Consider the following 27,994-nt stretch of genomic DNA (forward strand, 5'->3'; position numbering starts at 1 on the left):
GCGCCTGCGTAGTACGTTCTTTTTTCCGGACGGCGGGCAGACCGGAGGCCTCTCTCAGTGAGTCCAAGTTGACGGCGACGGCCGGGCGGGCCTAATGGCAGAGAACACGCTCCAGGTCTGTTAAGGGAAACGGGCGAAAGAACGAGAAGCCTCCCGGCGTGCCTTTTTTGAGGTCTGAGGAAAGGGTTTTTTTTTTTTTTTTAAAGGAAACGGCTTCGTCAAGCCACGCTCGCTGAGGCAAGGTGGTTGAGCAGCGAAGGGAAGAAAAGGGGGAGGGACCCGCTGTTGCTGACCCACGTTCCTCCACACCGTTGGCTTCTTTTTCCCTCTCGAGCTTGGCGCGGCCTGAGGCGACTGCTGTAACCCCCTCTCCCCTCCCGCCTCTGGTGGTCCGAAGGCGTGTGCGCGTGCGTGAGGTGGGGGGGTGGACAGAAAGGGGGGCAAGTGAGCGCGCGAGAAAAAAGTGTGTGTGGGGGGGAGCGGCAACTCTTTCTCACCTACCCTCTGGTAAAAAGGAACAGCGCGAACCTAGGAAGGGATATTGCTGGCGTCGTCAATTCCCGGAGGGCGGGCGGGCTACTCTTAAAAGGTTTATTTTCTCTCTCTCGGGCCCCGGGACGAAATGACCGGCGGAGCTTCAAATCAAAGAAGTCCCTCCTATAGAACCGACTTTCTCCCGGCTGTATTTCTCTCTTTAACTAGGATTGCTTTGCTTTTCCCGAATTGGCGTTTTTCGGTCTCTGTGTGTTGGATCTATGTTATCACACAGGTTTAAATTTAATTTAAATTTATTGGACTTTTAAGCCTTGCGGAGTCTGGGTGGCGTACAGTAATAAAAATAATGTATAAAAACAGTATAAACAATGACAAAACCACAAAATAAAACAATGGCAGTATAACACTTTTTTAAAAAAAAAACAACCCCAAAATACAACAATTGTTCAACGAGCATTCCATACTTCTAGTTGGTCTCCAGCCATGTGGCTTTTGCGCTGTAATCTCTCACGGTTTTAAAAAAAGAGCTTTTGGGGAGAAATGAAGGGGCGTAAATTATACTTGCATCGCTCCTCCTAATCGAAACTTGTCGGTGCATCACTTCCTTTTTTTCTAAACCCCCAACTCGGTACAGTTTTCAACGGTCGTGTGTAAGGAACACACGAGAACGGCGTCGTGGCCGGTGGGGTTGCTACTGAAAAGGAAGCGATATGGAGTTGGAGGGAAGGGCGGGTTTCAACTGCAGATTGGTTAAAGTGTGTCATAAAGAACTAGGCGTTTTGAAAGACTTCATGAAAAAAAAATCGGCCTTGAAAAGGGATCTCTTTTTTTTTTTTAGCAAGTAGCTTGGATAAAGTTACATTATTAATTTACTTGGGCCTTCATTTTTGCTCTCAACACCTCATAACAGCTTCTGGATGCAATTCAAAACTAATTTTTCTTTACTTCTGATCAATGACAAATATTTTGAGAATTGTAACTTGAGAATTATGGTTTACTTGTATTATGTTTTTAGACCTTTTCTGTGAAACGGGAATATTTTACATGTTTTCCCCTATTTTGGAGGAATTGAGAGGAAAGCCTTTGACTAGTTGAATGTTTTCTCTCAAAGGCGAAATTAATTTCCTGTAAATCTCAATTCTAGTGAATAGGTTCACTGTCTGAATTCTCTTGTGACTAAATCTTGACATATTTTATATGATGATGTTACCAAGTTTGGATAATGAAACCCCTACAAGAAGACAACCAAGCTCAAAAGCAACCTCTCAGATTTACCACACACATACTATACAAAGGTGTGTGTGTTTATATATGTAAATCTTAGGTGTCCCTGGGGTGCAAAAGCTTTTTAACATGTCTGCCTCTGCAGAGAAGTGCTTCCTACTGAAAATATACTTTATATAACCAAGCTGTGTGTGTGAAATGTACAGAAACAGCTTGGTTATTTATATTTTTAGTACCAAGTACCTCTGCAGATGCAGACATGTTAAAGCTTTTGGGTTTCTTTTTCTAAAAGTATTGGTACTTAAAATTCATTTCCTCCAGAATGATTTTGGGAATTTAGATAATTCTATTATCTCAATTATAGACTGCTGTTTGTCATCTAGAAAGAACTTGATTATAGTTCTGCAAACTCAGAAGCATTGTGGGAGGATACCACATCAAAGTCTATCAAGTAGTTCCAACTTAAATCGGACTTCCCTTGAGTCTTTATGTACCAGTTAGGGATTATCAGAGATGATTGATGTATGATCTTTAAAGAGTGAGATGTGATTGGACATCTTGCCACTTTTTAATTGTAGGTTAGGGCAACTGATCTGCCCTTTTGTATCTTAAGTTTCTATGAAAGCTGCTGCCAATGATTTGAATGAGCAAGTTATCTCTTGTATGACAGGCTCAGTTGCCACCTGTCCCTCCCTCCCCATTCAATTGAATTTTTTGGAATTTGTTTCAGTGAGACTCTGACTGTGAGGAAGTAGGACCCAAATATTTTATTTATTTTGGTTGATTAGTAATTGAAACTAGAAAAGGTGATGCTTAGTTAAAAATATTTGGCTTCTCTGTTGAAATTCTGAAGTTGAGATTAATGGGAAATTAAAACAGTACCACCAGATATATTAATGTAGTACTTTATTTGGATATTTTAATTTATGAAATACAATGCAAATATTTTTCTTTTTCTTGTAATTTGTGCAGAACAGAGGTATGCTAAAGTAATATGTTAATTATTATTGTTTACTCCAGTTAGAATTTTAGTCACATTAATCAGAGAAATTTTGTTGGGCTAAAATGGGCTGGAAAATGAGTTTTTCTCTGACATTTGCCTTATAATTTGCTGTCAATCTATACGTTAGAAAAGACTTGACTCATTCATTCAGTTTTGATTCATCTAATTTTTAATTATTTTAATTCTTATCAAATGTTACATTTATTTTAAAAAGTCAGATGCCTATACTGTTTAATGAAAATACTGATGCTAATTGTTTTCTGCATTTACAGACTATTTCATAAAGATAAAAAGGTATTAGTCGCTATGCAGAGTTCAGAACATACAGAAGACAACAACAACTTGAAAAGTGAGAACATGGGTAAGGACACTGAGGCCAAGAATGAGCAGCCAACTGACTTTAGCACAGAGATCATGAGTGTCGTGGAGATGGAGCAGTCCCCTGAGAACTCTCCTGCTGCCAATTCCCAGGAAGAGACTGTTCAGGACACTGAAACACCAGATACAGAAACTGTAAAGACACCTGATCCTGAAAACTTATTCCCTGCTGACTTTGACAAGTTTTGGAAAGTAGTTGAAACTAACCCACAGGATTTTACAGCTTGGGTTTACCTCCTTCAGTTTGTAGAACAAGAGGTAAGTAATTATATATTTTGGGCCAGTGGTGGTGTTTTTCCTTTCTACTGTCCAATACTTGAATGTATGAATTCTAAATTTCATGCTTCTAGCCATTATATCGTCCTTTGGATTTAGTGAAGTCATGTTAATATATCACATTTAATATTATAAAATGTTTTGTGTGCCACATGTAAGAAATGGATGAACTGACTGGATGAATATACAAATGAAGACTGTTTAACTTCCAAATATTTATTTTCTTCCCATTATTTTCTTAGAAGATAATCTTTAGTATACAATTTCTTCCACTCATCTACGTGAATGAATGTTCTAGCACTCTTAAAATGTTCTCAGTATTCATTAAACATTATTGTGATAGATTTTTTATTTTTTTGTATAGAGTTGTATAGCATTTTTCTTCTCTTTTATAGGCAAAATAAGGGTAGTGGCTGTAGCTCTTTCAGTTTATGGGAATATTATTAGGAGGCAAAACGTTAATGTCTATAATAGCAAAGAATGGGGATATTGGAGGGCAATGGTGGCAGCAGTGGTAGTAATGACAAGAATAATGATGTATGTAAGGTAATCTAGAAGTGTAGAGAAAGGGAAGCGATAGTGAATGGATCATTAAATGGGAGTGGACAGTGTAACTGCCTGTGGTTCTTAGGATATTAACAACAAGCCTCTGACCCTCTGTTCTGTTGGAGTTTAATTTTAAAAAGAACCATAGTTTTAGAAATATATACAACATTTTAAGATTTTATGGGTTTTAAAAAAGAATTTGACACAATGCAAAAGTATATAATTAGGAATACAACAACAATATGTTTTATGAATCCCAAGAATCTAATTTATCTATTGAAGTTTCAAGGTCTTTTTTAATACATGTTTGTTTAAAGCTTAAAACTTTAAGCTACTGAATTCTCTTCATCGCATATGTGAAAATAGGTTACTAAATCTGTCTAACATTTTGGAATAATGAAATATTGTCATATATATTTTAAAATACAGTGAGAGCTCGATTTAACCAACTCCATATTCAACAAACCTCAGGATTTCTGTACAGATGTTTCAGAAATTGCAACTAGTCCTTTGCATTAACGATAGATCAAGAGAGGCATTTAAATTTATATTAACTTTCCTTAATGTTATAACTGGAATGTTATGTATGAACACTTTTATGTAAATGTGAGTCATGTCAGTTACACCTATTTATGTAACACTCTTATGACATAAATTCAAAGTATATAAATTTAATATTTATTTATTGGACAGTAGGCAGTGGCAAATATTCCTTCCTTTCCTAATTAATGTAATAAAGTGAGGCTTTATTGTAGTTTGGATGAACTATGTGGGATCTAGAAGAGTGATTAAACCATTGCCCTTTTATAGCAGATAATTCTTGATTGAGTTGGACGATCCAATCAATCCCATATTCTTCAGAAATAAGAATAAAAATTAAAAGAATAAAAGAATTATTTTGTCTAATGTTACCTTAATTGAACCAATTAAATCTGGTTGCTGATAACAATTTCCTTCAGAGAAAATGTAATGCAGATAGTCTTTAATTTACCTGGTGAAATGACTGTCATTTACATAGTTACAATGCCTTCGGAATTGTTGCTTTATAGCCTATAGAATACTTCCAGTCATCATCAGATGTTTCAACAGCACCCCTACCACCACCACCCATCACATGACTGCATTTCAGACACTTTGCAACCTGTTCTCTCTTCTGACCCAGCCCTCAATCACTATTTTCAGTTCCCTACTCAATGAAAATCATTAAGATGTAAGTTTCCTTTTTGTACCCTGTGGAGCTCTCCTGTGTATGCAGGTAAGAACTGCTGAAGTACAGAAATGGAGCTTGGAATCTTCATGATATAAACTTCATTTCTACATCTCACCAAAGGAGTTCCCTGCCATGCTCGGAGGAAAACTGACCTTTTTTGTGGGGATCTGAGCTTTGATCTTCATGATTTTAAGCTTTTCTGCACCCCATAAACAGATGTTGGCTGTCCTCCACCCACAGAAAGGAACTTCCAGTGGGGTGAAGAAAGGGATCTTACATTTTCACTTTTTAAGCTTTTCTGCATTCCACTAAATGATGTCAGCTTTTCTCCTTGCACAGAAGGGCCTTAAGATTTTAATCTTCAGATCTAAGTTTCTTTTCTGCATCCCAACAGAGTAGTTCATTTCAACTCATGGAGGGGAGGGGAACTCCTATGGCAAGGCAAATGGTGTATATTTTTCCTCTTCCAATCTATTTCAGAATCTAAAATTACTAAATCCTGTCCTCTATTTTTTCCCAGAACAATTTACCAGCTGCAAGGAAAGCCTTTGACAGTTTTTTCGCACATTATCCTTATTGTTATGGCTACTGGAAGAAGTATGCAGACCTTGAGAAGCGGCACAGTAACATGAAGCAGTCAGATGAGGTATGTATATAGAGGATGTAGCTGTTGCTCTTGGGTTCTGTGAGCCAAATGATGACCAAACCACTGCGTTGCAAGAAATTCTTTGGCTGCCAGTACCTGCCACTTTCATTCAGGGTTTTCTATTTACACTTGTCACTCCTTGTGGCCTTTGGAGCTAATATCTTCTCTCTTTGTTGGCAGGTGCGTTAAACCTCTACTACAGTTTGTCAAGCTTTGCAGTGCAAGCGTCTGCATTACACTGCAGCTTAACAAGTAGGGCAGGGCTTTTCTGTCACTTACATTATACATTTATTCACAAAATTCAAACGCTGTGGTTGGTTTTGCTGGTCACCATTGCTACATCTTATTGCATTTTTGGTCAGACGCTGACATTGATGCTCTAAAAGGTCTGTGCCCTATGATCTGTACCCCAAAGCCTGCCCATACAGCCTGGTCAGATGCAGGGACTGCTGCGCTTTGAAGATCAAGACTCCGCACGTGGAGATCAGAGCATTGCCATGTTCTAGCCAACCTCCACCCAAATGGTAATGGTAGATTATTTAAACAAAATTCCAGTACATTAGTATTTCATAAGGTTCACCGGCTAACACAGTGTTTCCTCTCTCAACCCACCTAGAGGTTCAAGGGATAGCTATTTAGTACTCTCTTTTTGTAGGTGTATCGGAGAGGACTCCAGGCAATACCTCTTAGCGTTGATCTCTGGATTCATTATATAAATTTCCTCAAAGAAACACTGGATTCCAGTGACGTAGAAACCGTTGGAACTATTAGAGGGTAAGTTGGTTGAAAAGAATCCTAATATGTATATCCTGTATAGTGGAATTGTACTTAGGGCTGTACTTGGTCATATGAAAAGACAACTTAGTATTCGGCCTGAAGGAGAAGCTTGAAATTAGAAATCCCATTTATAGCAGGTCTTCAGAAACTGATGATGTATATGGTTAAAATGTACTTGTTTACTGAATACCAGATGGGAGATTTATAAGTCTGATCAGATTTCAGAACACCTTAGCATAGTATACATGTGAATGAAAATCCTATGTATTATATGTGGTTTCATAAAAAAAACAATTACCAGCATAATATATAGCATTGCCATTGATATCTTGATTGGGCCTGAAAGAAGTTCCAAAATACCAAAAGGATTAAATTTGAGGAAAGCTTTTTGTTGTAAGACTGCTGATTTTCCAGTCACAAACAATGCAGGTATTAACTATTGTATTCCACTTCAAATATCTAAAAGGTATTCTGTGCTAAAATCATACCTCAGTGGCTTCATTCTTTTCTAAAGGAAATACAGTGGTACTTAAGAACTTAATTCATTCTGTGACCAGGTTCTTAAGTAGAAAAGTTTGTAAGTAGAAGCAATTTTTCCCATAGGAATCAATGTAAAAGCAAATAATGCGTGCAAATCCATTAGGAAAGAAATAAAAGCTCAGAATTTGGGTGGGTGGGAGGAGGAGGAGGACAGTCGCTACCGAGAGCAAAGGGAGCGTTTCTTTTCTCTGAGTGCTGGCAGAGGTTTATTCCCTCTCCAAGTGCCCAGATAAAGGAAAATGCTTCGTTTGCTCTGGACTGCCAAAGCCTCCGTAAGCACCACCGAAAGACTCCTCTGGCAGCCCAGAAAAGCCCGAGATGGCCGGGATTAAAGGGGGAATGGCAGAAAACTGGCCGGGCCTTCGTGTTGCTCTCAAATTTCCTGGGTAATTTTTCCAGGCTCGGGTTCTTACGTAGAAAATGGTTCTTAAGAAGAGGCAAAAAAAATCTTGAACACCCGATTCTTATCTAGAAAAGTTCTTAAGTAGAGGTACCACTGTATTGCTAATTTGTTAAGTGATGTATTTTATACTAATGAAAAACGTCTTTGATTATGTTTACAACCTAGGACATATGAGCATGCAGTGCTTGCTGCAGGGACAGATTTCCGCTCAGACAAACTCTGGGAAATGTATATCAATTGGGAAAATGAGGAAGGCAACCTAAGAGCAGTGACTACTGTATTTGATCGCATTCTTGGAATTCCAACACAGCTGTATAGTCATCACTTCCAAAGGTATATGGATTGTCATTGTTTGGGTAGTAGTATTTCTGTTAGTGTAATTGCATGGTACATTTTTACAATTGCATGGCACTATAATCTGACCTACAGAATAATTCTTTTCCTGGGTGTTTTTGAGCATTGCAAGGAGAACCAGATTCCAAAATATTGTTATGTAGATTTTTTCCTGAATTGAAAATCTCTCTCAGGCCAATCCACCTCTCAGGGTTGTTGTGGGGATTATAAAAGTTTTAGGTATGTTCACTGCTGTGAAGTGGAACAAATATATAATAGGCAGGATAAAATTATTTATTATAATAATAAATGAGCTGGACACTGAAGTATTATCAGAACCATTTTTAAAATGCTTTTGTGCTTTTCAAAGGAGTACCGTTTTACTACTGTTACCAAATCATGTTTTAAGAACAGTTAGGTTACTATGTAACTCTTGTATATAGTATGTGATGCTAGTCCAGGACCACTTAAGTACAGTAATACCTCGTCTTACGAACTTACCGGAGTCGCCCCTCCTGCCTGCCCAAGCTTCGTATGAAGCTAAGCTTCCCAGCCGGTGGAGGCTACTGTGGCAGCGAGGGGTACGCGGCGTCAGGAGTTTCTCCCCGCTGTGTCCTTGCCCTCCCGATGCATGGGGAGAAGCGCAAGGAGAAACTCCTGACGCTGCGTCCCCCTCGCCACCACAGCAGCCTCTGTCGGCTGGGAAGCTTGTCTTGGCCAGCACCCAGCCCTCCTGGCGGCCACTTGCAACGCGGAGGCTCCTATGATCGCCGAGCCAGGGTCGTTGGATTCCGCACCTGCACGCCCCTCTCTGCCTCCTCCGCCTCCTCCTGCTGCTTTCCCCGGCTCTTTGCTTGCCTCCTGCCAACCATCCACTTCCTTCTGGTGCTGGCTTGAGCGAGCCATTCGCAATGTCCCTGCAGCACTCGGGACAGGGGGAGGTGACCTGGCTGGATTGAATTAACCTCTTTCCCCCGATCATCTCCAGTTTTTCCCAGAACCCGTCTGTCGTTTGACAGGCACGTATCGCGCATGACCTGTTCAATTACAGACAGGGCTCCCTTTTTTCCTGAGGCCCGTTTCCCCCCTTCCTCCTCCCGCGTGGGGATCTTTTTATAACACTTGGTCCTGATTTCTGGTGGGGGTTTTTTTGGGGGTGGGGGGGTGGGTTTGAAGCGGAGTCAAACCAGAGATGATAAAAATAAGAGACCACGCTGGAGCCGAGATGAGCCCTGATTCACTCCAGATCGACCATGGCTTTGCCTTTCGGGCGACTACCCCCCCCCCCCCTTGCTCCCAAGAGCTCCGCTCCTTATACCTGAGAAGGGAGCCTGGTCAGGGACACTTGGGGGTGGACGACGCTTGAGACCGTTGGTGCTGCAAGGCTGAAGGCTGTTTTCATTGCGAGAGGACGGTCCCATGGAGGGGTCGCTGTTTCTTCCCTGCCAGCTCTTACATCAACTGGCGCGGAAGAAACAGCGACCCTTCCACGGGACCGTCCTCTCGCAATGAAAACAGCCTTCAGCCTTGCAGCACCAACAGCCGAGATTCCCTGGGACTGCCAGTGCAAGCAAAAGGAGGAGGGGATTCCCATTGGGGGCGGCAAACAAATGGGAATTCCCGGCAGTGGCAGTCACAAGGCAGGAGAATCCCTGCGACAGTAAGAGAGCGCAAGCACCCAGGCTCGGGTTCGTAAGGTAAAAATGGTTCTTAACATGAGACAAACAAATCTTAAACTCCAGGTTCGTATCACGAAAACTTCGTATGAAGAGGCGTTCGTAAGACGAGATATCACTATATTTTTGTTTCTGATAAAACAGATTAAAAAATAGTCCATTCTGCCAAAGAAACGGCATAAAAATTTAGTTTCTAATGGAATTTCTAGCAACCTGCATATCAATTGTTGGGCAAGTTCTTGAGAAGTTGATAGTATTGTTGAAAATACACCCAAAGAGGTTATGCACCCTTTTATCTAATGAGATCACAGTGGCATTGGGAGTAGATTGGGTGGCATCGACAGTAAATTCTATGAGATATGTAGGTCTCAGGTTGGCATGACCTGTTCTGGAATCTTGTAGAGGGCTAAATTGTTATAGATTCAATACCCTGTTTTCCCCAAAATAAGACCTCTCCTGATAATAAGCCCAACAGGGCAATAAGGCCCAAGAACTTATTTCAGGGTTTAAAAAATAAGACAGGGTCTTATTTTTGGGAAAACACAGAAGAAAGATCTGATATATTTGTCCACCCATAGATTATTGAAATTAATAACTTGCTTTTCTAAGCATGTTTGCATTCCAATTTTCCCCAAACTATTCTAACAGATTTGGAAACCTTGTTGGAGAATGCGGAAGGAAGGAATAATCTCATTAGATCAGAAGGTTCCCAACGTGGGACCCATGCCCCACAGGGGGGCAATTTGATTTTTAATTGGGGCAATTAGAATCTTGTTTAAACCAAGTTATTGGTCTTTTAGGCTTACTCCACATGTATAGGAGTTACCTTTTGAATAATTATATGTTTGGAGGGTGGGGTGGGGCCATCAGGATTTTAGAGATGCTTAGGTGGGGCATGGCCAAAAAAGGTTGGGAATCACTGCATTAGATAAATGAATATTAATTATCCCACATAATCCATTGTTTATTATTAAAACTTACATTGTATATGACACTGTTATTTAAATTTGCCAGCCTGTTAAAGAATGTTAGATTTCTAAAATATTTCTAGATGGTCGGTTGTGCAGCTGCAACTTTCGCTTACACGGTATGCCGCAGTTAAGCTATACCAGTTGAGCAAAATTAGAATTATAATTCAACACATGATAGCTTCATTTGGGAAAAGTTGCTGTAAAGCTTAATGCAGAGAGTAACTTGTTAAATTTCTCTTTAATGTTTTCTGATTTAAATATTTTTTTCTTTATTCATTTTAATTGCATTTTATATTCTTGGAACTCCAAGGCATTCATGTTAAACTAGTGGCTCCTGCTAACTTATTTGGCTGCCTATAGTTAAAATACTAAATAAGTCCAATTATTTCATTTTGTAGCTCAGGTAGAAGCAATCTTTGTAATCTGGAAGATACAAAGTCAATAGCTTTTCACAGCACTGCATGAACTTCAGGAGCATATATAGTAAGCTTGGAATAGCTAATATTTCACCTTAACTCTGGTATTATGTAGAAATGAACAAAATAGTAAGGTTTTCTACTCCTTGTTTTGTTGATATATGGCAGGTTCAAGGATCATGTCCAGAATAATCTTCCTCGAGACATTCTTACTACGGAACAATTTATTCAGCTGCGTAGAGAACTTGCTTCCACTGCCAATAATCATAATGGGGCGAATGAACCATCTGAGGATAACCAACCTTCTGGAATGGAAGATATTACTGATCCTGCTAAAGTAAGCAATCCGTCTTTTTAACAAGTGCACAGTTTGGAAACAGTAGATAATTACTCTGGCCTAGCAATTTTTTAGCATTTACTCAGCTGTTTGGAAATGTTTTTGTTGAAAGTGCTATTAAAAGTTACGTTCAGACAATTGTTTCTGTACAGAAACATCAATGCATGTGCATTTACTCATACATTCTGTGTATGCCAGTTCCTTTTTTTTGTCTTTCTTCCTTTAAAATCTCTTGATGCTTTTGGTTTTCCATTCTTTTCATTGAATGTTTCTGAAATGTCATGTAATGATTTTAGTGTCCTCCGTCAGTGCACAATCCTTTAAGCAGCTTATCATTTTCCCACATATAGAAACTTAACAATTACAGACACTAGTATAGATAGAGTTTGGGGAAATATTTTAAACCATTGTATTGATCTGGTAAACTAGTTTAGGTACCTGTATTTAACTGTATTTAACACACTTATACAAAACTAGAATTCCGTAAGCTAATAATTATGCCTAGTTTGGTACTTTTATTTGAAAGTTTCCAAGTACCTTTAGGTGGAGGTATGCAGTTTCATTTCCCTACACTTACGTGTCACTTACTTCCTATGGAACAGGAAAGGTTATTAATGGAAGGGGTCTGACAATTAGCCATGGCCAACTTGGTGCGACCATCATAAATATTAAAGAAATGGTGGAGTAAAATCATCAAAGAAAGTTTGCGAAAAGAGAGACAGAATGGAATGTGAATACAAAAAAATAAAATAGTTTTTATTTATTTTGAATAAAAAAATAGATTTGTTGAATTGGCCATGATTAGATTAGATTAGATTTATTGGATTTATATGCCGCCCCTCTCCGCAAACTCGGGGCGGCTCACAACAAGTAAAAACAATACATAATAACAAATCCAATACCCACCAATCCAATTACAATGTTAAGCTAAAAAATTCATAAAAAACAACCCCAGAATATTAAAAAACAAGCACACAATCAATCTAACACCAAAACAACATGGGCAAGGGGGAGATGTTTCAGTTCCCCCCATGCCTGACGGCAGAGGTGGGTTTTAAGGAGTTTGCGAAAGGCAAGGAGGGTGGGGGCAATCCTAATCTCAGGGGGGAGTTGGTTCCAGAGGGTCGGAGCCGCCACAGAGAAGGCTCTTCCCCTGGGTCCCGCCAGACGACATTGTTTAGTCGACGGGACCCGGAGAAGGCCAACTCTGTGGGACCGAACCGGTCGCTGGGATTCGTGCGGCAGAAGGCGGTCCCGAAGGTATTCTGGTCCGGTGCCATGAAGGGCTTTATAGGTCATAACCAACACTTTGAATTGTGACCGAAAACTGATCGGCAACCAATGCAGACTGCGGAGTGTTGGAGTAATATGGGCATACTTAGAGAAGCCCGTAATTGCTCTCGCAGCTGCATTCTGCACGATCTGAAGTTTCCGAACACTTTTCAAAGGTAGCCCCATGTAGAGAGTGTTACAGTAGTCGAGCCTCTAGGTGATGAGGGCATGAGTGACTGAGCAATGACTCTCGGTCATTGTCTGTGGCAATTTGTCCTATTCTGGGTGGAAGGGTGTATTGATTTTACTTTACTGTTTTCTTATTGGAAAATAATTAGTTTTATTTGGGTTTTAGGATATTTTTATTGTCTTTTATTATTTTATTGTATGTTGTAAGCTGCCCCGAGTCCTCGGAGAGCGGCGGCATATAAATCCAATAGACAGACAGACAGACAGATAGAGAGAGAGAGAGAGAGAGAGAGAGATAAAACTACAGAATAATATTTGATCACCAGAATATCTGGAATCTGATGGTTTGTTTCAAGTTCAAAACATCTTCCCCATCTTTTTGCATACCTGTTTCAGATATTGCAGTAGGATATGGTATATTGAATAAGCTTCATGTGGCTGGATTTCCAAAAGATGTAAAGTCATAAACCATGGTTTACCATTTATAACAATACGCTAAGACCCAAAAGAAAGAAACCACATTTTGTTTTGCTATTAGTATACTTTAGACAAACAGTCTAGCACAATACAATAAAGTTAACCAATCTTTAGATTCTTTGAGTGTGTTGGTTGGTGTTTCCATTGTATGTGTGGTAGGGTATTTTGATAAACAAAGATGGGGCGACTATAAGATCATTGTTTTATTATTTTTATTCATATTAAACTAATATATATATCAGCATTTCTATTGGAATGCATCATATTTCATAGTCACACTAGGTTTTTTATTATTGTTCCCATCCAGATTAGGTACTTGTTTCAGAAATGCCTAATAAAAATGCCTCTTTGCCTGAATTGTAAAATGCTTCTAATGTCTGGTTTAGCTTATCACTGAAATAGAAAACATGCGTCACAGAATCATTGAAATTCATCAAGAAATATTCAATCACAATGAGCATGAAGTTAGCAAGCGGTGGACATTTGAAGAAGGCGTAAGTTTATTTGAATAATCTTGTCAATGTTGAGGGTTCATACAATTTCTGTCGTGGCATTGCATATTAAAAGGCCTCCCTCTAGATTCATTATGGCGAACCTATGGCATGCGTGCCAAAGGTGGCACGCAAAGCCCTTTCAGGGTACGAGCGCTGTCGCTCCAGCTCAACTCCACTGTGTTTTTCTGTGGCGATTCTTGGCACAGAGAAAATCAAGCGCACAGAAGAAAAAAATTGCGCCTCCTGCAGTGCGGAGCTGCCAGTGTGGAGATGATCCAACTTCTGTTGGCCAAGAATTGGGTTTCTGGCACACACATGCATCTCAACCAGCTGGTGTGTGTGTGTGTGTGTGTACATGCGGACACACGCCTTCCAGTTTGGGCACTCACTGCCTAAAAGGTTCGCCATCACTGCTCTAGAGACTAGGCTGCTCATTGCTTTGCAGAATCTTTAAAGAGATTTAGGCTTTTTTATTTGTTTTCTACACATTATTGAAAACAATGTTGTCATGCTATTTAGTTGATGGGACATTGCCTTGTCTCTTCCATTTGCTTGGTACATAGTAACACAGTGGCATTTTTTATAAAGGAAGCTGCCAGCTGCATGTTTGTGTCTTTACAAAACAATATCTGACCATTGCTAATTAACAAATGTGCCAACTTTAGTGAAAACATTGAATATATTTTTGGTTTCTGAAAGTAGAATGTATGTAGCTATTTCATTTTGTTCTTTAAACTGTGTTTGAAAAAGGACCCGGAGGAAAAATAAGTAATATCTGTTTTCATTTTGCAAAATTAGTGTTTGCAACTGGATAGTAAATAAATATTGTCTCCTCGTTCATACTTCTTCCTTAGTATTTTAAGAAAATACAGGACTTTGCAACGTTTTCATATGTTGCTTTAGGCCAATTATTCAGTCTTTATATCAGTATAGTATAGACCTAAAATGTATGGAGGTACAGTTATCAGACAGGGACAGTTCTTCTGCTGATAAGAACTATAGTAAGAGAAGTTACAAATCTGTTTCCCATGTAAGGGATCTCTTAGACACCTAACAATCTATTTGAACATTTGGAAAGTTCAGCACATGCTCAACTGTTTTCCAGTGCTACAAAACTCTAAAATGCTATGATTTTAGAGTCGTTTCAAGCATTTAATTAAAGATTGGGTCTTTGCTAAAAGAGCATACATCTTCATTCATTTTCTACTGCTTGCAATTTATCATATGTGACTCCATATAACCACAAAGGCGCAAGTGTGATTTTTCCTCACTTAAAATGTTGTCCACCATATAGGACATATTTCCGACAGGAATAAGATAATGCTGGTTGGATTAGAAAACTCCCAAGGTCTCTTCCAACTCTTATTCTGTTATCTCTGGCACCTTCAGCCCTAGTAATATGATTTTTTTCCCCTACGACATTATGCCTGTAGCTTCTTGCATACATTTCGCTTAAAGACATGCTTGAATTTTCAAAGTATCAGTTGAATGGAGTTCATTGCAGTCTTTCTGATTCCTCAAAATGGGCAAGTCAGGACAAATAAATACTATAAATAAATTTTCATTAATCTAGGTGTGGTTCCAAATCCTTTTGTACTCCCTTTAGCTTCTTTCAGTCAGCACGTATTACAGTAAAGCAGTGTGCTCCCTGATAAATAAAGTTTACTGAGATAATTCGGCTTCTTAATAACTGTAATGAGCACAATATAAAATGAAATATGTTTTCATGACTTCCCATGTCATGTCCATTTCAGATAAAACGACCTTATTTTCATGTTAAACCTCTGGAGAAAACCCAGCTGAAGAACTGGAAGGAGTATTTGGATTTTGAGATTGAGAATGGAACTCATGAACGAGTAGTGGTTCTTTTTGAGCGTTGTGTGATCTCCTGTGCTCTCTATGAAGAATTCTGGATCAAAGTAAGGGGCGTTTCTCCTATGCCAGTTCTTCTCTTTGCAAACATTGATGATCAGTGACTAACCTTCTGTACTCTTGTTTGAATGTTGTTCATGTATAACTATATCTGTTGCATTAGGAGATGGTCTGCTTGCAACCAGATTTGACAGCTGCATATGCCAACTTCGTTGCCTCTCTTCGTCCTTCCTTACAGAAACTAGTCTAATGGTTCAATAAAGGTGCTGAATGGGTTTAAAACACAAGAATTTTATAGTTCTCTCAAGTATTTAGCAACTCAGAGTAAGCTGGGAATCATTCAGTTTCTGCTCTGTCTTCAAATGCAGTATGCCAAGTATATGGAGAACCACAGCATTGAAGGGGTGAGGCACGTATACAGCCGGGCCTGCACGATACACCTCTCGAAGAAACCGATGGTGCACTTGCTCTGGGCTGCTTTTGAAGAACAGCAAGGTGAGGAATAGCTGCTGGCTGTATAAGTCTCTCTTGAAATGACTCATTCATCCTTTTAGATTCTGGCTCTAATTGCTCATTGCTCTGAGCATACCATCCACCTCCCCTTTCTTTGCATGTGTCTACATAATATTATCTTCTCTTACAAACCTTTTTTCAAAGTTCCTTCTGAACATTGTTTTTGGATCACACCAATTAAATTAATCACAAGGCCAGGTAATCTGTGGCTGTGGTCCTCTAAGGACATCTACCCATCCTACCAGGTTAAGTGGAGTGAGTACACACACCTGTTCCCTTTCTTTAAATATTGTCATGTGATGTAATTAGGAAGCATGCCTTTTCTAGCCTGCTTTTAAGACATCCCTTGTTCCTGAAGTTTGGCAAGCTTTATTCCTCAATCTAAAGCACTAAAACCCAGCTTTTCCCTAAGTAGCTGTGATAAGACAAGTTTATTCAAGTTATCAACCATTATTTATAATCACCATTCATGAGCTGCCCTAAATGAAATAAATGTTTCTCTCTTCTTTAAACTTGGTATACTGAACAGAGTTCAGGGAGAGCAGAAAATGTTTAATTTCTACTATGCTGTCAAGTAATCTATTTCCCCATTTTTTTTTCATAACAAGACCAAAAGATTTCCCATAGTTAGTAGATTGTACTTATTGCTCCTCGGCAGATTGAATCAACTATAAAGTTGCAAGGGGAATTTTCTTGGATAGTTTTGTTTGCTTTTTAAAATCTTTTAAGGGACCCATTAATGGATGCATAAGCACCCATATTAGAGACTGATCTCAGATGGAGATTATCAACACATTGTAACAAACATAATGATCCCTGTTCACAAGGGCTGGTGTTCTTCCCTTAAGCATCTCCTGCTCCATTGCTTGCCAGTATTTAAGCTAAGGATGTGGGAGGTCCTAGTGAATTTTTGCTGATCTCAGAAACTAAATAGGGCCAGTATGGTTGGATGGAGAGTAATCTGGACATTTCAGGACTCTTGGTTAGGTTATAAAGACATTATAAGGATACAGTGGTCATCATTGCCAAGAAAAGTACAAGATGCACTCACTAGGAATCAGCTTGAAAGACATATTTTCTTTTAATTTGTTACAAATTGCTCTCCCTTATTTTCACCATTTGGTGCAACAAAAAAATTATTCCCAGAGTCAATGGGAGGAACTATCTAGGCAGAGTAGCTTACAACCATAATTGAATCCAATTTGAACTCAGATTGCTCAAAATGAGCAATTTCCACTGCTGAGAAACACAGTTAAGTGAATTCTGTACCATTTTATGACCTACCTTGCCACAGTTGTCATGTGAATCACTGCAGTTGTTAAGTGAATCTGGATTCCCCATTGCTTGTTAGAAAGTCACAAAAGGTGATCACATGATGCTGGCACACTGTAACTATCATAACTACATGCCAGTTGCCAGGTGTCTATATTTCGATCTCATGGCCACACGGATGCCACAAATATCATGTGAAGAACAATCATAAGTCAGCACTGTTGTAATTTTGAATGATTGGAGTACCTAGTGCTTCCTTTAGTTGCATATCTTCTTTCTGAGCCCACTGGCCCCCTTAAGCAGAGATTCTTGACTGCTGAAAACCAACTAATATGCATTATATAATATCCTCCATCAAGAGTAAAAGAAGGGCAAAGTGTGATCTTGGTGTTGGGGTGGAGAGATATCCTAAAATATTTGATGAGTTCATGTCATTGTGCAGTTTCAAGTCCATGCCTCTCTCTCTTACTTTTAGGAAATATCAATGAAGCCAGAAGAATTCTGAAGGTCTTTGAGGAGAATGTTTCAGGATTGGCCATGATTCGTTTACGAAGAGTTAGTTTAGAACGGAGGCATGGAAACATGGAGGAAGCTGAGCACCTTCTTGAGGAAGCTGTAAAAAATGCCAAATCAAACTATGAAGCCTCTTTCTTTGCTGTAAAGCTTGCTCGACACCTTTTCAAAATTCAGAAGAGTCTTCCAAAAGCCAGGAAAGTTCTTTTGGAGGCCATTGATAGAGACAGGGTATGTAATTTCCTGATTCTTCATTATAAATCTTATTTTGGGAGAAGTCATTATAGCTGGCAACTGTGATGATTCCTTTAAATTCTGCCATGCGCATAGCTGCAGTATGGAGACAACAGTCCCTCTAACCTGATGTTGCTTGGCTTACCATTTGTCTGGTTTCTCCCTAAATTTCAGTCTTCCTTTTCAAAGAAAATTAGTTTAGCATAGGAATTACCTGGCATTGAAAGCATAGTGATGCCATATTTGGTAGTACAGTATAATGTGTCCCAAAATGGTACATCATTGTACCTGAACTGGTTGTGTTCAAAAGAATTGCAGATTTCTAGATAAAAATGCAACTGTACATATTATAGCACAAAATGTTCCTGGGAGAGTGGAATTATGTGGCAAGAAAAGTAATTTACATACTTTTTCCTGCACTTAGGCAGGAAAAGCCAACCAAATGAATAGAATAGAAAATAACTGGCTCAACAATATATGAAAAGAATCTTGATAAATCACTGCTTAAGTATGAGCCAACAAGGTGCTGCAGCTGTAAAAAAAGCCAGTGCACTTCCAGGCTGCATCAACGCAGGGATAGTATCAGGATTATGGGAAGTGGTACTACCATTCCATACTGCACCAGTGAGGCCATTGGAATACTGCATCCAGTTCTGATTACCACAGATGCTGAGGCCCTTGAAAATGTTCAGAGAAAAGTAACAAAGAGGACTGGAGGCTAACGGATATGATGGACAGCTAAGAGAACAAGGATGTTTAGGATAATGAAGGCTTAGGGGAGACATAACAGTCTTCCAATACTTAAAGAGCTGTCGCAGGGAAGACATCACTGGTTTATTTTCCATAGCATCTGAAGGCGAGACAAGAAGCAATGGGTGAAAACCCGTCAGAGATTCAACCTAAAAGTAAGGATAAACTTTCTGACAGAACAATTAAATCAGTGGAACAGCTTGCCTAACAGTGGTGCTCCATTGTTGTAGATTTTCAAGGAAAGACTGGACAATCATTTGCAGGATAATATAAGGACTCCTGCCTTGGTTGCAAGAGGGCTGGCCTAGGCGGCCTTCAACATCCCTTTCAGCCGTACAATTCTATGAAATATGTATGCCCATATTTGAGATAGTTCCTCTGATGTTTGTTTTTAGAGAAGAATGTTAGCGCTTACCCAGAAGATTCCATTCAGATGCTACATTATATTTGGTCATGTGTGGGCAAAACATATAAGCTTCCAAGGCCTTATATTTTCAGTATGTACCATGTTTTGATTGAGAGCAGCATGGTGGCTTAGTGGTGAAAATGCTCACCTCCCACTCAGAAGGTTGAGAGCTCAATTGTAGATAGCAGCAGATTTTACCTCCTACAGTGCCCCACACACACAAAAAAAATCAAATGCAAACTCCGCATAGACAGCAGAGCATCCAACCAGTAAGCACTAAACTCTATCCAGTCACTTTGACTTTATCCTGAAAAGAGATTACAGGGCTGTAAAAAAGGGGCGTGGCTGGGTGGTTAAAAATGTTTTCTTTATGGTGTATATTTCTAATGAATAAAGACCTTCTGCTACACTAAGCTTTCTCTTAGTGAAGTACGGTATATTCTGATGAATTGAGCCATTTAATATTCTACTTATTGTAAAATTGCTGATAATTTCTTTATTGGAAATAGGGCTTGTTATGATACATATTCCCAAAGGATTGGCTCAGCCGTCAAGAAGCATTCCTATTATTAAGGCACCTAATATTTTGGCCTCAGGTTGTTGCTGTAATTTGAAACCTGTTGCAAAAAGCATATTTGTGCAGTGCTCCCACAAATAATGAACTGTCGTCTTGCACTAGACCTTCTAATGATTTCAGTTATTAAGTGTAGGTCTGCATAAACTTTGTCTTTCTGTTGTTTTGTTGGCATCTGATTTGGCTCTTTTCACACCCGAGAAACTGAAGTAGGAAATCTGCTTTTTGTGTGTGCTTAGTCTTAAAATGCGAATTGAGCAGGAAGTCTTCAGGAACAGAGCAAGCATTTTGATGTAGAGTTCCCCAAAGAGCACAGCTAATGGATTGGCTGTATTCATATATGAAAAACCACACTGAGTTTATATATATATATATTGTTGATGGTGAACCTTTTTTTGGCTTGATGTAAAAAGGGTGCACTGGTGCCTGCACCCATGTCCACACCTGTGCCCTTCCCCCTATGCATGCACACAACCCCTGCCCCGCCGCGCATCTCACAGGCCTCACTGAAGCCTCCGGACTCCTCAACCCTGGGGGTGGTGAAAAATGGTCCAATGGGCCAACTGGCAATTTGGAAACTAGTTGGGCTGTTCTTTGCTGTCCCCAGGGTTTAGGCGGCTTTCCTGAAGCCTGGGGAGAGAGAAAATGGCCCAGAGCCCCTAAATCAGCTGGGCAGTGCGTGCAGGAGCGATGGAGCTGACATAGGCAACACCTTGCATGCCCTCAGATATGGCTCTGCGTGCCACCTGTGGCATATGTGCCATAGGTTCGCCATCACTGGTATAAGTGTTCCCTTGACTTTCGCAGATCCGACATTCGCGAAGAGTCTACCACGGTTTTCCAAAAAATATTAATTAAAAAATACTTCAAGTATTTTTTTCTATACCACGGTTTTTCCCACCCGATGACGTCATGCGTCATTGCCAAACTTTCATACGCCTTCAAATATATTTTTTAAAATAAACTTTAATAAATATGGTGAATAATAATCTAAATGGTTGCTAAAGGAATGGGAAATTGTAATTTAGGGATTTAAAGTGTTAAGGAAAGGCTTGTTAATAGCCAAAAATAGTGTATTTACTTCCACATCTCTACTTCACGGAAATTTGACTTTCGCGGGCGGTCATGGAACACATCCCCGTGAAAGTCAAGGAAACACTGTATATGGCTAAGTTGTAAATCATGGTTATAATCTATACCTGATTTTACATAGCACAAAATATGGGCTAAAGTTGTAAAAAGTTTGGAGACCTGGAAGAATTGTTCAATAAAATGATTGAAATCCCCTTCTGGATACTGAAGGTGACCTATTTTTGCCATTCTTTTCTCCTTGTTTTATTATTGTATTGGTTTTGGATTTTTTTTAAATCCATAAACTGCCAGACTTGTTGAGAGTCAGGCAGCACAGAAATTTAATTAATACATGATAAGATTTATGAACTCAAGCCACGTTTTCAATTTCATAAAGTAATTATGGTAGATATATTTCTGCAATTTTAGAGTTGCGGAATCATTTAAAAATGAAATGAACAACAAAATGCTGAGTTACTCAAGATTCTCATTCATACATATTAAGCCAGAATTTAAATCATGCTTTCAGCTTCATTGCCAAAGTTTGTTTCCTGATGTACATTTAGAAATTTGAGGAAACCTGTAGATTAAGCATAACTCTTAAAATACAAACCAGGCCATTCTCAATGTTAGGTTAACACATGGGAACTTAAATTGACCTTAAATTATGTTGCTTTTTGCACAGGATAATCCAAAACTGTATCTCAATTTGTTGGAAATCGAGTACAGTGGAGATCTAAAGCAAAATGAAGAAAACATCATTTTGTGTTTTGACAGCGCTATCAGTGGAACTTTGCCTATAAAAATCAGGATTGTATTTTCTCAGCGCAAAGTTGAATTTCTTGAAGACTTTGGCCTGGATGTGAACAAGTAAGATTCATTTTTAGCAATTGCAGCCTTTTGAGTTCATGAATGGTTTGCAGTCTACAGAGATCAAGATGATCAAGTTCAATATTTATAAATTATCCCAGAAATTCCAATCCTAAAAATTACTTTTCATTTTACTCTGACTATAATAGTTTTAAAAAACCAGCTGTATTGTCAGAAAGCAAAAGCGGTATATAAAACACCAGTGTCGGGGATTATGTTTGTTGCAGAATATGTCTGGAGAATCTGAGCTTTCTTTCTTTCCTTTTGGTAGACTTTTGGATGCTTATGAAGAACATCAAGCCCTTCTAAAGGAACAAGAATGTTTAAAAAGAAAAGCAGAGAATGGGTACAAATATTTTTTTCCTAACTACAAATACTGGATTGCTTTATTAAATATAGCTGTTACTGTTTGTTTCTTTGTTTGATTGATTGATTGTATTTATATGCCGCTCGTTCCGAAACGGACTCAGAGCAGCTAACAAGTGGCATAAATACCACTTGTTAGCTGTTACAATAGTAAAATATGATGAGAATACACAATAAAATCAGTAACATAATAAAAATAATATCCTAAAAGAACCATGTCAATCTAGGTCCAGGCCTGCCGGAAAAGCTAGGTCTTAACAGCTTTCCAGAAGACTGATAGGGAGGAGATTTCTGGGGGCAGTTAATTCCATAGGGTCAGAGCTGCCACAGAGAAGGCTCTTCCCTGAGCTCCCGCCAATTGACATTGCTTGGTGGATGAGACCTGGATAAGTTCGACTCTGTGGTCCTTTACTGGCCGCAATGAGGTCGGAGGCGGTCCCTGAGAGTGGGCGGCATACAAAGCTAATAAATGAATAAATAAATAAATATTTTTGAAGCCTTACAAATGTTAGTACATGTCTGATCTGATTAAATCTAAATTAATTATATTGAGAGGAATTGTGCACAGATGGTCTTAAGTTATGACTACAATGGAATCTGCCCATCATGGTTGTAACTTTGTGATGGTTATAAAACAGGTTGGTCACATGAACGACCAGATTTTTTTTTTTTTGCTGCAATCATTAAAGCAAAACAGTGGTTTGATATGGTGTAGTTTTGCTGAAAACTGGAAATGCTGTTTTTTTAATAACCTGCTGTAATATGTAGTATGACTTGCAGGATACTGAAAATGGCTGTAAATGTAGCCTGGTTGCCCAGCACCCAAAGTGCAGTCAACTGACCACAGGTTTGGAGCACTGTCAGACTTTTGAATTTAGGTTGTAAATAGCCCACAGGTAGGTCACTCAGAACTAAGTGACCTGTTGTTAACCCTGCTGTTCGGTTCGGGTCGTATGTGACCCGAAGCCAAGTTTGAGTCCCTGTAAAAAATTTTCCCTGCATATCTGAAACTTGAAATTTCATGACTATTCATCATTTCAGGGGTTCTCTCTATGAGAATTTTTTTTGGGGGGTGGGGGGCTTAGTTTTTGCTGGGCAAAAAAAGTTAAAAATCTTCTGTTCCCGGGTCACCCTGACCCGGACCGAAAACTCTTCATTTGCAGTGCTTATGTTTGGTCTTTTTGAAAGCTTTTTTCACTTGGAAAGTAGTCTGAACATTTCTGCACACAATGATATGAAAATTGAAATGAAAAAAGTAATTCTTATTGGTTTATTTTGCTGATATAATGCACGCCCCCCCGTTTTTGTGAAAGTTTTTTCAATTTATGGATAGTTTTGCTTGCAAAATGCATTCTATTTTACTGAAGTTGGTGTGGGATTGGTAGCTTGAACATTTCTGAATATAAGAAAAATATAAAGGAACTGAACAAAATGATTCTTACTGGTTTTTTAATATCAGAAATAAGGCCTCCCCCCCCCCTCAGCTGCTTGCAACCATTTTCACTTTTTATTTTTTTATGCTCCAAATCCGAAATATTCTTTAAAATCTTAGGCATTTATTTACTCAATTTAACAATGCTGACCATCAAAAAAATATTTGTGGGGGTGGGGGAAAAATTTTTTTTCTGGGCAAAAAAAAAGTCACACTTAGTCTGTTCGGGTCATATAGACCCGGACCAAAATGATTTTTTTTAGGCACTTGAATTTGGTCTTTTTGAAAACCTTTTCAACTGGAAAACTAGTTTGAACATTTATGAACATAATGATATGAAAATTGAACTGGAAAAATTGAGACTTATATTTTTATTTTGATCAAAAAGCCCCTCCCCCCATCCTTTTTTAATTTCGTGTCAATTTCTATTTTTTAAGGCTACAAATCCCTAAGGAATTTCCCCCCAAAAGGTTTGATATACTAAATTGAACATTTCTGAATATAAGAAAAATATAAATGAACTGAAAAAAATGGTTCTTATTGGTTTATTTTTGCCACAAAAGGGCCACCCCCCCCTCGGCCTTGCTGTGTGCCATTATTGTCACTGTTTATACATATTTGTCTAGAAATATTTGGAATATCCTTTTGAAAATCAACCACATTGTAGCCAGAGAACTAATTTTATGAAACAAATCCATTTTACTAAAAAAAAGTATGTAAGTTTGAAATTAACAGCATAATTTTTATATAAATTGAAATAATTGAGGCATACTGTATGTGCAAAATAAACCAATATGCATCAATTTTTCCAGTTCAATTTTCATATCATTATGTTCAGAAATGTTCAAGCTACCAATACCACACCAACTTTAGTAAAATAGAATGTATTTTGCTAGCAAAACTATCCATAAAGTGAAGACTATGTAAAAAAAACGGGGGGGGGGCGTGCATTTCATCAACAAAATAAACCAATATGCATCAATTTTTCCAGTTCAATTTTCATATCATTATGTTCAGAAATGTTCAAGCTACCAATCCCATACCAACTTTAGTAAAATAGAATGTATTTTGCAGGCATAATTATCAATAAACCTAAAGAAAATTCACAAAAACGGGGGGGGCATATTTATGTGCAAAATAAACCAATAAGGATTAATTTCTTCAGTTCAATTTTCATATCATTGTGTGCAGAAATGTTCAGACTACTTTCCAAGTGAAAAAAGTATTCAAATTGACCAAACATAAGCACTGCAAATGAAGAGTTTTCAGTCCGGGTCAGGGTGACCCGGGAACAGAAGATTTGTTACTTTTCTTAAACAGAACAGCAGGGTTAAGTCAAGGACGATTTATCATGTTTCCAGAAAACATGAGCAAGAAAAATACTTTTTTCCTTGATGTGATCACAGATATTGCTATAATCATTTTTATATGAATAGAACAGTTCACACTTTAAAGATACTTTTTACTTAAGTAAATAATTGTATAGGCAGCAGTAGCAAAATGTGTTTGTATGCCCTTTACATACACAATCTTTAATTCTGTTGAAGGAAAAATAATAATTGGGACTTCTTTGCAGATGTTATTTAAGATTAAACAGGAAGTTCAAAAGGCTCCCATTTCTTCAACTGAATTGGTAAAAATGATCCATTTTCTTGAAGAAAACTAAAGAAAGTTTGTTTTAACCCATGCATCCATTTAAGACCATTTAGTGTACAAAGTTTGTGTGTAGTGTGGGATACTAAATTCCAGTCTTTCGTTTAAAATTCATTATTCGATAATGATGCTAACACTGGAGAAACTTTGAATGTTATGCCAAATAAATCTGCCTAGGAATACAGTCACCATCTTTCTACTCAAGATTGGGGGAAGGGCTCTGAAAAAGCTTCAATGCTGAACTCTGGATTTGGCACCCTCCACTGAGAGGTTACATTTTAATTAAGTGACTGCTTTTCAGAATTTTCAGTATGATAGGAAATGTATGGCCAAGTTCAACATGCAGGAAAGTATAGCATTTCCTCATACAGCCATGGGGGGCGGGAGTCAAACATTTCTGCAATGATCTTGCTTTATAAAGAAGTGTCACTAACTATTTTTGCAGCTGTGAAGAGCCAGATGAGAAACGAATTCACAGTGATGAAGCAGGTCTTGTGTCTGGACAAGTAGCCGATGGAGACATGCAAGCAAATCAGGCAGCCTACAACTACAATGCCTGGTATCAGGTGAGCATAATTTACCTGGAAGTTTTTGGACTAAATACTTAAATTCTGCCAATTTCTCTGCAACTGAAATTATTTAATTTAAAAATGTAGCCCAGCTTAATAATACAGTGGTACTTCTACTTAATTCGTTTGTGATAGAAAATAGAAAAGTTCTTAAGTAGAAGCAATTTTTCCCATAGGAATCAATGTAAAAGCAAATAATGCGTGCACACCCATTAGGAAAGAAATAAATGCTCGGAATTTGGGTGGGAGGAGGAGGAAGAAGAGGGGGACAGTCACTGCTGAAGGAAGAAGGTAAGGTGAGGGGAATCAAAAAAATGCAAAACTAAGGCTTAAAAAAAAAAGAGGGACTCTGAGGCGGCGAGGAGGAGCAGGCACCTTCCATACACCTGGCATGAGGCTGCCTCCCATGCACTGCGCCAGAGAGAAACCTAGGAGGAATGGCAGGAAACTGGCCCGGCCTTCGTGCCACTCTCAAATTTCCTGGGAAATTTTTCCTGGCTCGGGTTCTTAAGTAGAAAATGGTTCTTAAGAAAAGGCAAAGAAATCTTGAACACCCGGTTCTTATCTAGAAAAGTTCTTAAGTAGAGGTACCACTGTACTTCAAGAGTGGGTCTGTATTCTTTAGTACAGGGTTTCCAATTATTAAGGGCTCCTAATTCCAGCCTGCAAAGATATCTATGGCAACAAAGGGATTGAATCACATGGCTGCCATCTATGGCTCCCTGGAGATTTACAGCCCAGTTGTAGTAATCCTTGTTCAGCAATCCATCATTCAACAGCCTTTCAAAATAGCATGAATGAGGGGACTTAAAACCATTCCTTCTGGTTGGATAGTTGACAACTAGCATGTAGTTATCAGGGCTGCAGCACTCAAGGTCGTGATTGCAATCTTCACTGCCAGTTTCAAACAAACTCAATGGGGAAATTTACAGGTCACACATGGAAATCCTGGGATCCTGTGACTATGCACAATTCACATTACAATGACAAATGGAATTGCCATCATATGACATCAGCCTTTTTCAACTGAGTTATCAAATATAAAATTACCTTATTAAAAAGGGCTATTTGTGGATTTTAGACCTTGATAATTTTAATTTTCAAGTTACTTTGTTAGCTGCTTTCTACTGGAATATGAAGATAGAGGGTATTAATTTTGTCTGTTTTTCCCTCTTTAGTACAATTACTCAAATGCATGGAATTATGGACAATATTATCAGTCATCTTCAACCTGAGCAGAACAATTTAAGGACAAACGGCGTTTCACAATGTTTTCTTAATGCTTTTCTTTTGTAAAAGAGAAATAGGGATGTGAACAAAATGTCATGTGATTCTTGTCATTTTTGCATGTATGATGAGTTGATTTTCACATTGTGACAAACTCTCATATTGGTATCTTGCTGTATTCAAGGCTACTGTGCAATTAACCTTCTCAAAAGTAAAATTATCAAATTATATGAAGTAGTGTTGATGGATTAATTGGGAAAGTTAATTTGCAACAATTAAAATGTATTAATACCAAAATTTACCCCAGCAATCTTGGACAATACCTAAGCCAGGAGACAATACTTTCATTTTCTTCTGCAGAAGTGTGCTTGAATATTTTCAATGCCCCACATCCCTTTTCCTGCATCTGTTTGGTTTTTTTTAACCAGTTTACAATTGCAGCACCTAAAAGCTGTGAGATTTTAGAAAAATGTTAACAGATGAGGATGCATAATGTATAGGGTATCTCTTTGAGTGATTAAAATGAAGTGTTACTAGAACTATGCTCTGTTTTAGGATGGATTTTGTATTGGAATTTTCATGTGTAAGTTTAGTTTCTTTGTTTAAAATGCCTTTTATAATAAAATCAAATTGTGTAATTTTTCTGAATAGTAGCTTTTCCTTAGGGTGTCTGTTTATCAAATTTATTTTGCAACATAGCTTCTGATGGTTTCACCTGTACTTGATTCCAGGTCTCCTTTATGCATTGATTTTGAAACTTTGCATGTAGGGCGGTTGTATTACTATGTGTTACAAAAGCCAAGGTGGATATTTGGTCCAAAAGTGTATTCTTATGTTAATCTGTTTTTCAAAATAAGAACATTCTTGTTGAAATACAACAGTGTACATCTCATGGGGATATGTATGTTCCAGCTGAATAATTACCCTATTCCCTGCTATTCTGAAATGTATGCTTGCAACATTAAGATAACTGATTTAAACATATAATTTCTCATTCTTTGTGTAATCA

At 38.5% G+C, this 27,994-nt stretch overlaps 1 protein-coding gene and 1 non-coding gene across 3 annotated transcripts; both read left to right on the forward strand.

The window, feature by feature from the left end:
- On the forward strand, positions 1–27,623 carry PRPF39 (pre-mRNA processing factor 39). 2 transcript variants are annotated; one of them, XM_070748724.1, is made up of 14 exons: positions 1–115; positions 2,995–3,358; positions 5,653–5,778; positions 6,434–6,552; positions 7,664–7,831; positions 11,063–11,231; positions 13,556–13,663; positions 15,418–15,582; positions 15,904–16,030; positions 17,796–18,064; positions 21,554–21,738; positions 22,010–22,084; positions 25,635–25,755; positions 26,937–27,623. In XM_070748724.1, the coding sequence occupies exons 2-14, from the start codon at positions 3,029–3,031 to the stop codon at positions 26,991–26,993; spliced, it is 2,019 nt and encodes a 672-aa protein (XP_070604825.1). In that variant the 5' UTR covers positions 1–115; positions 2,995–3,028; the 3' UTR covers positions 26,994–27,623. The 2 variants fall into 2 exon arrangements, with proteins under 2 accessions (XP_070604825.1, XP_070604834.1); XM_070748733.1 differs by having other exon boundaries at positions 20–172.
- On the forward strand, positions 18,122–18,205 carry LOC139158242 (small nucleolar RNA SNORD127). Its single transcript, XR_011557640.1, has one exon. It is a non-coding gene; the product is annotated as a small nucleolar RNA SNORD127 (small nucleolar RNA).
- Positions 27,624–27,994: the final 371 nt, after the last annotated feature.

Source organism: Erythrolamprus reginae, chromosome 1, assembly GCF_031021105.1.
Source record: "Erythrolamprus reginae isolate rEryReg1 chromosome 1, rEryReg1.hap1, whole genome shotgun sequence".
In the NCBI taxonomy this organism is placed as follows: Eukaryota; Metazoa; Chordata; class Lepidosauria; order Squamata; family Dipsadidae; genus Erythrolamprus; species Erythrolamprus reginae.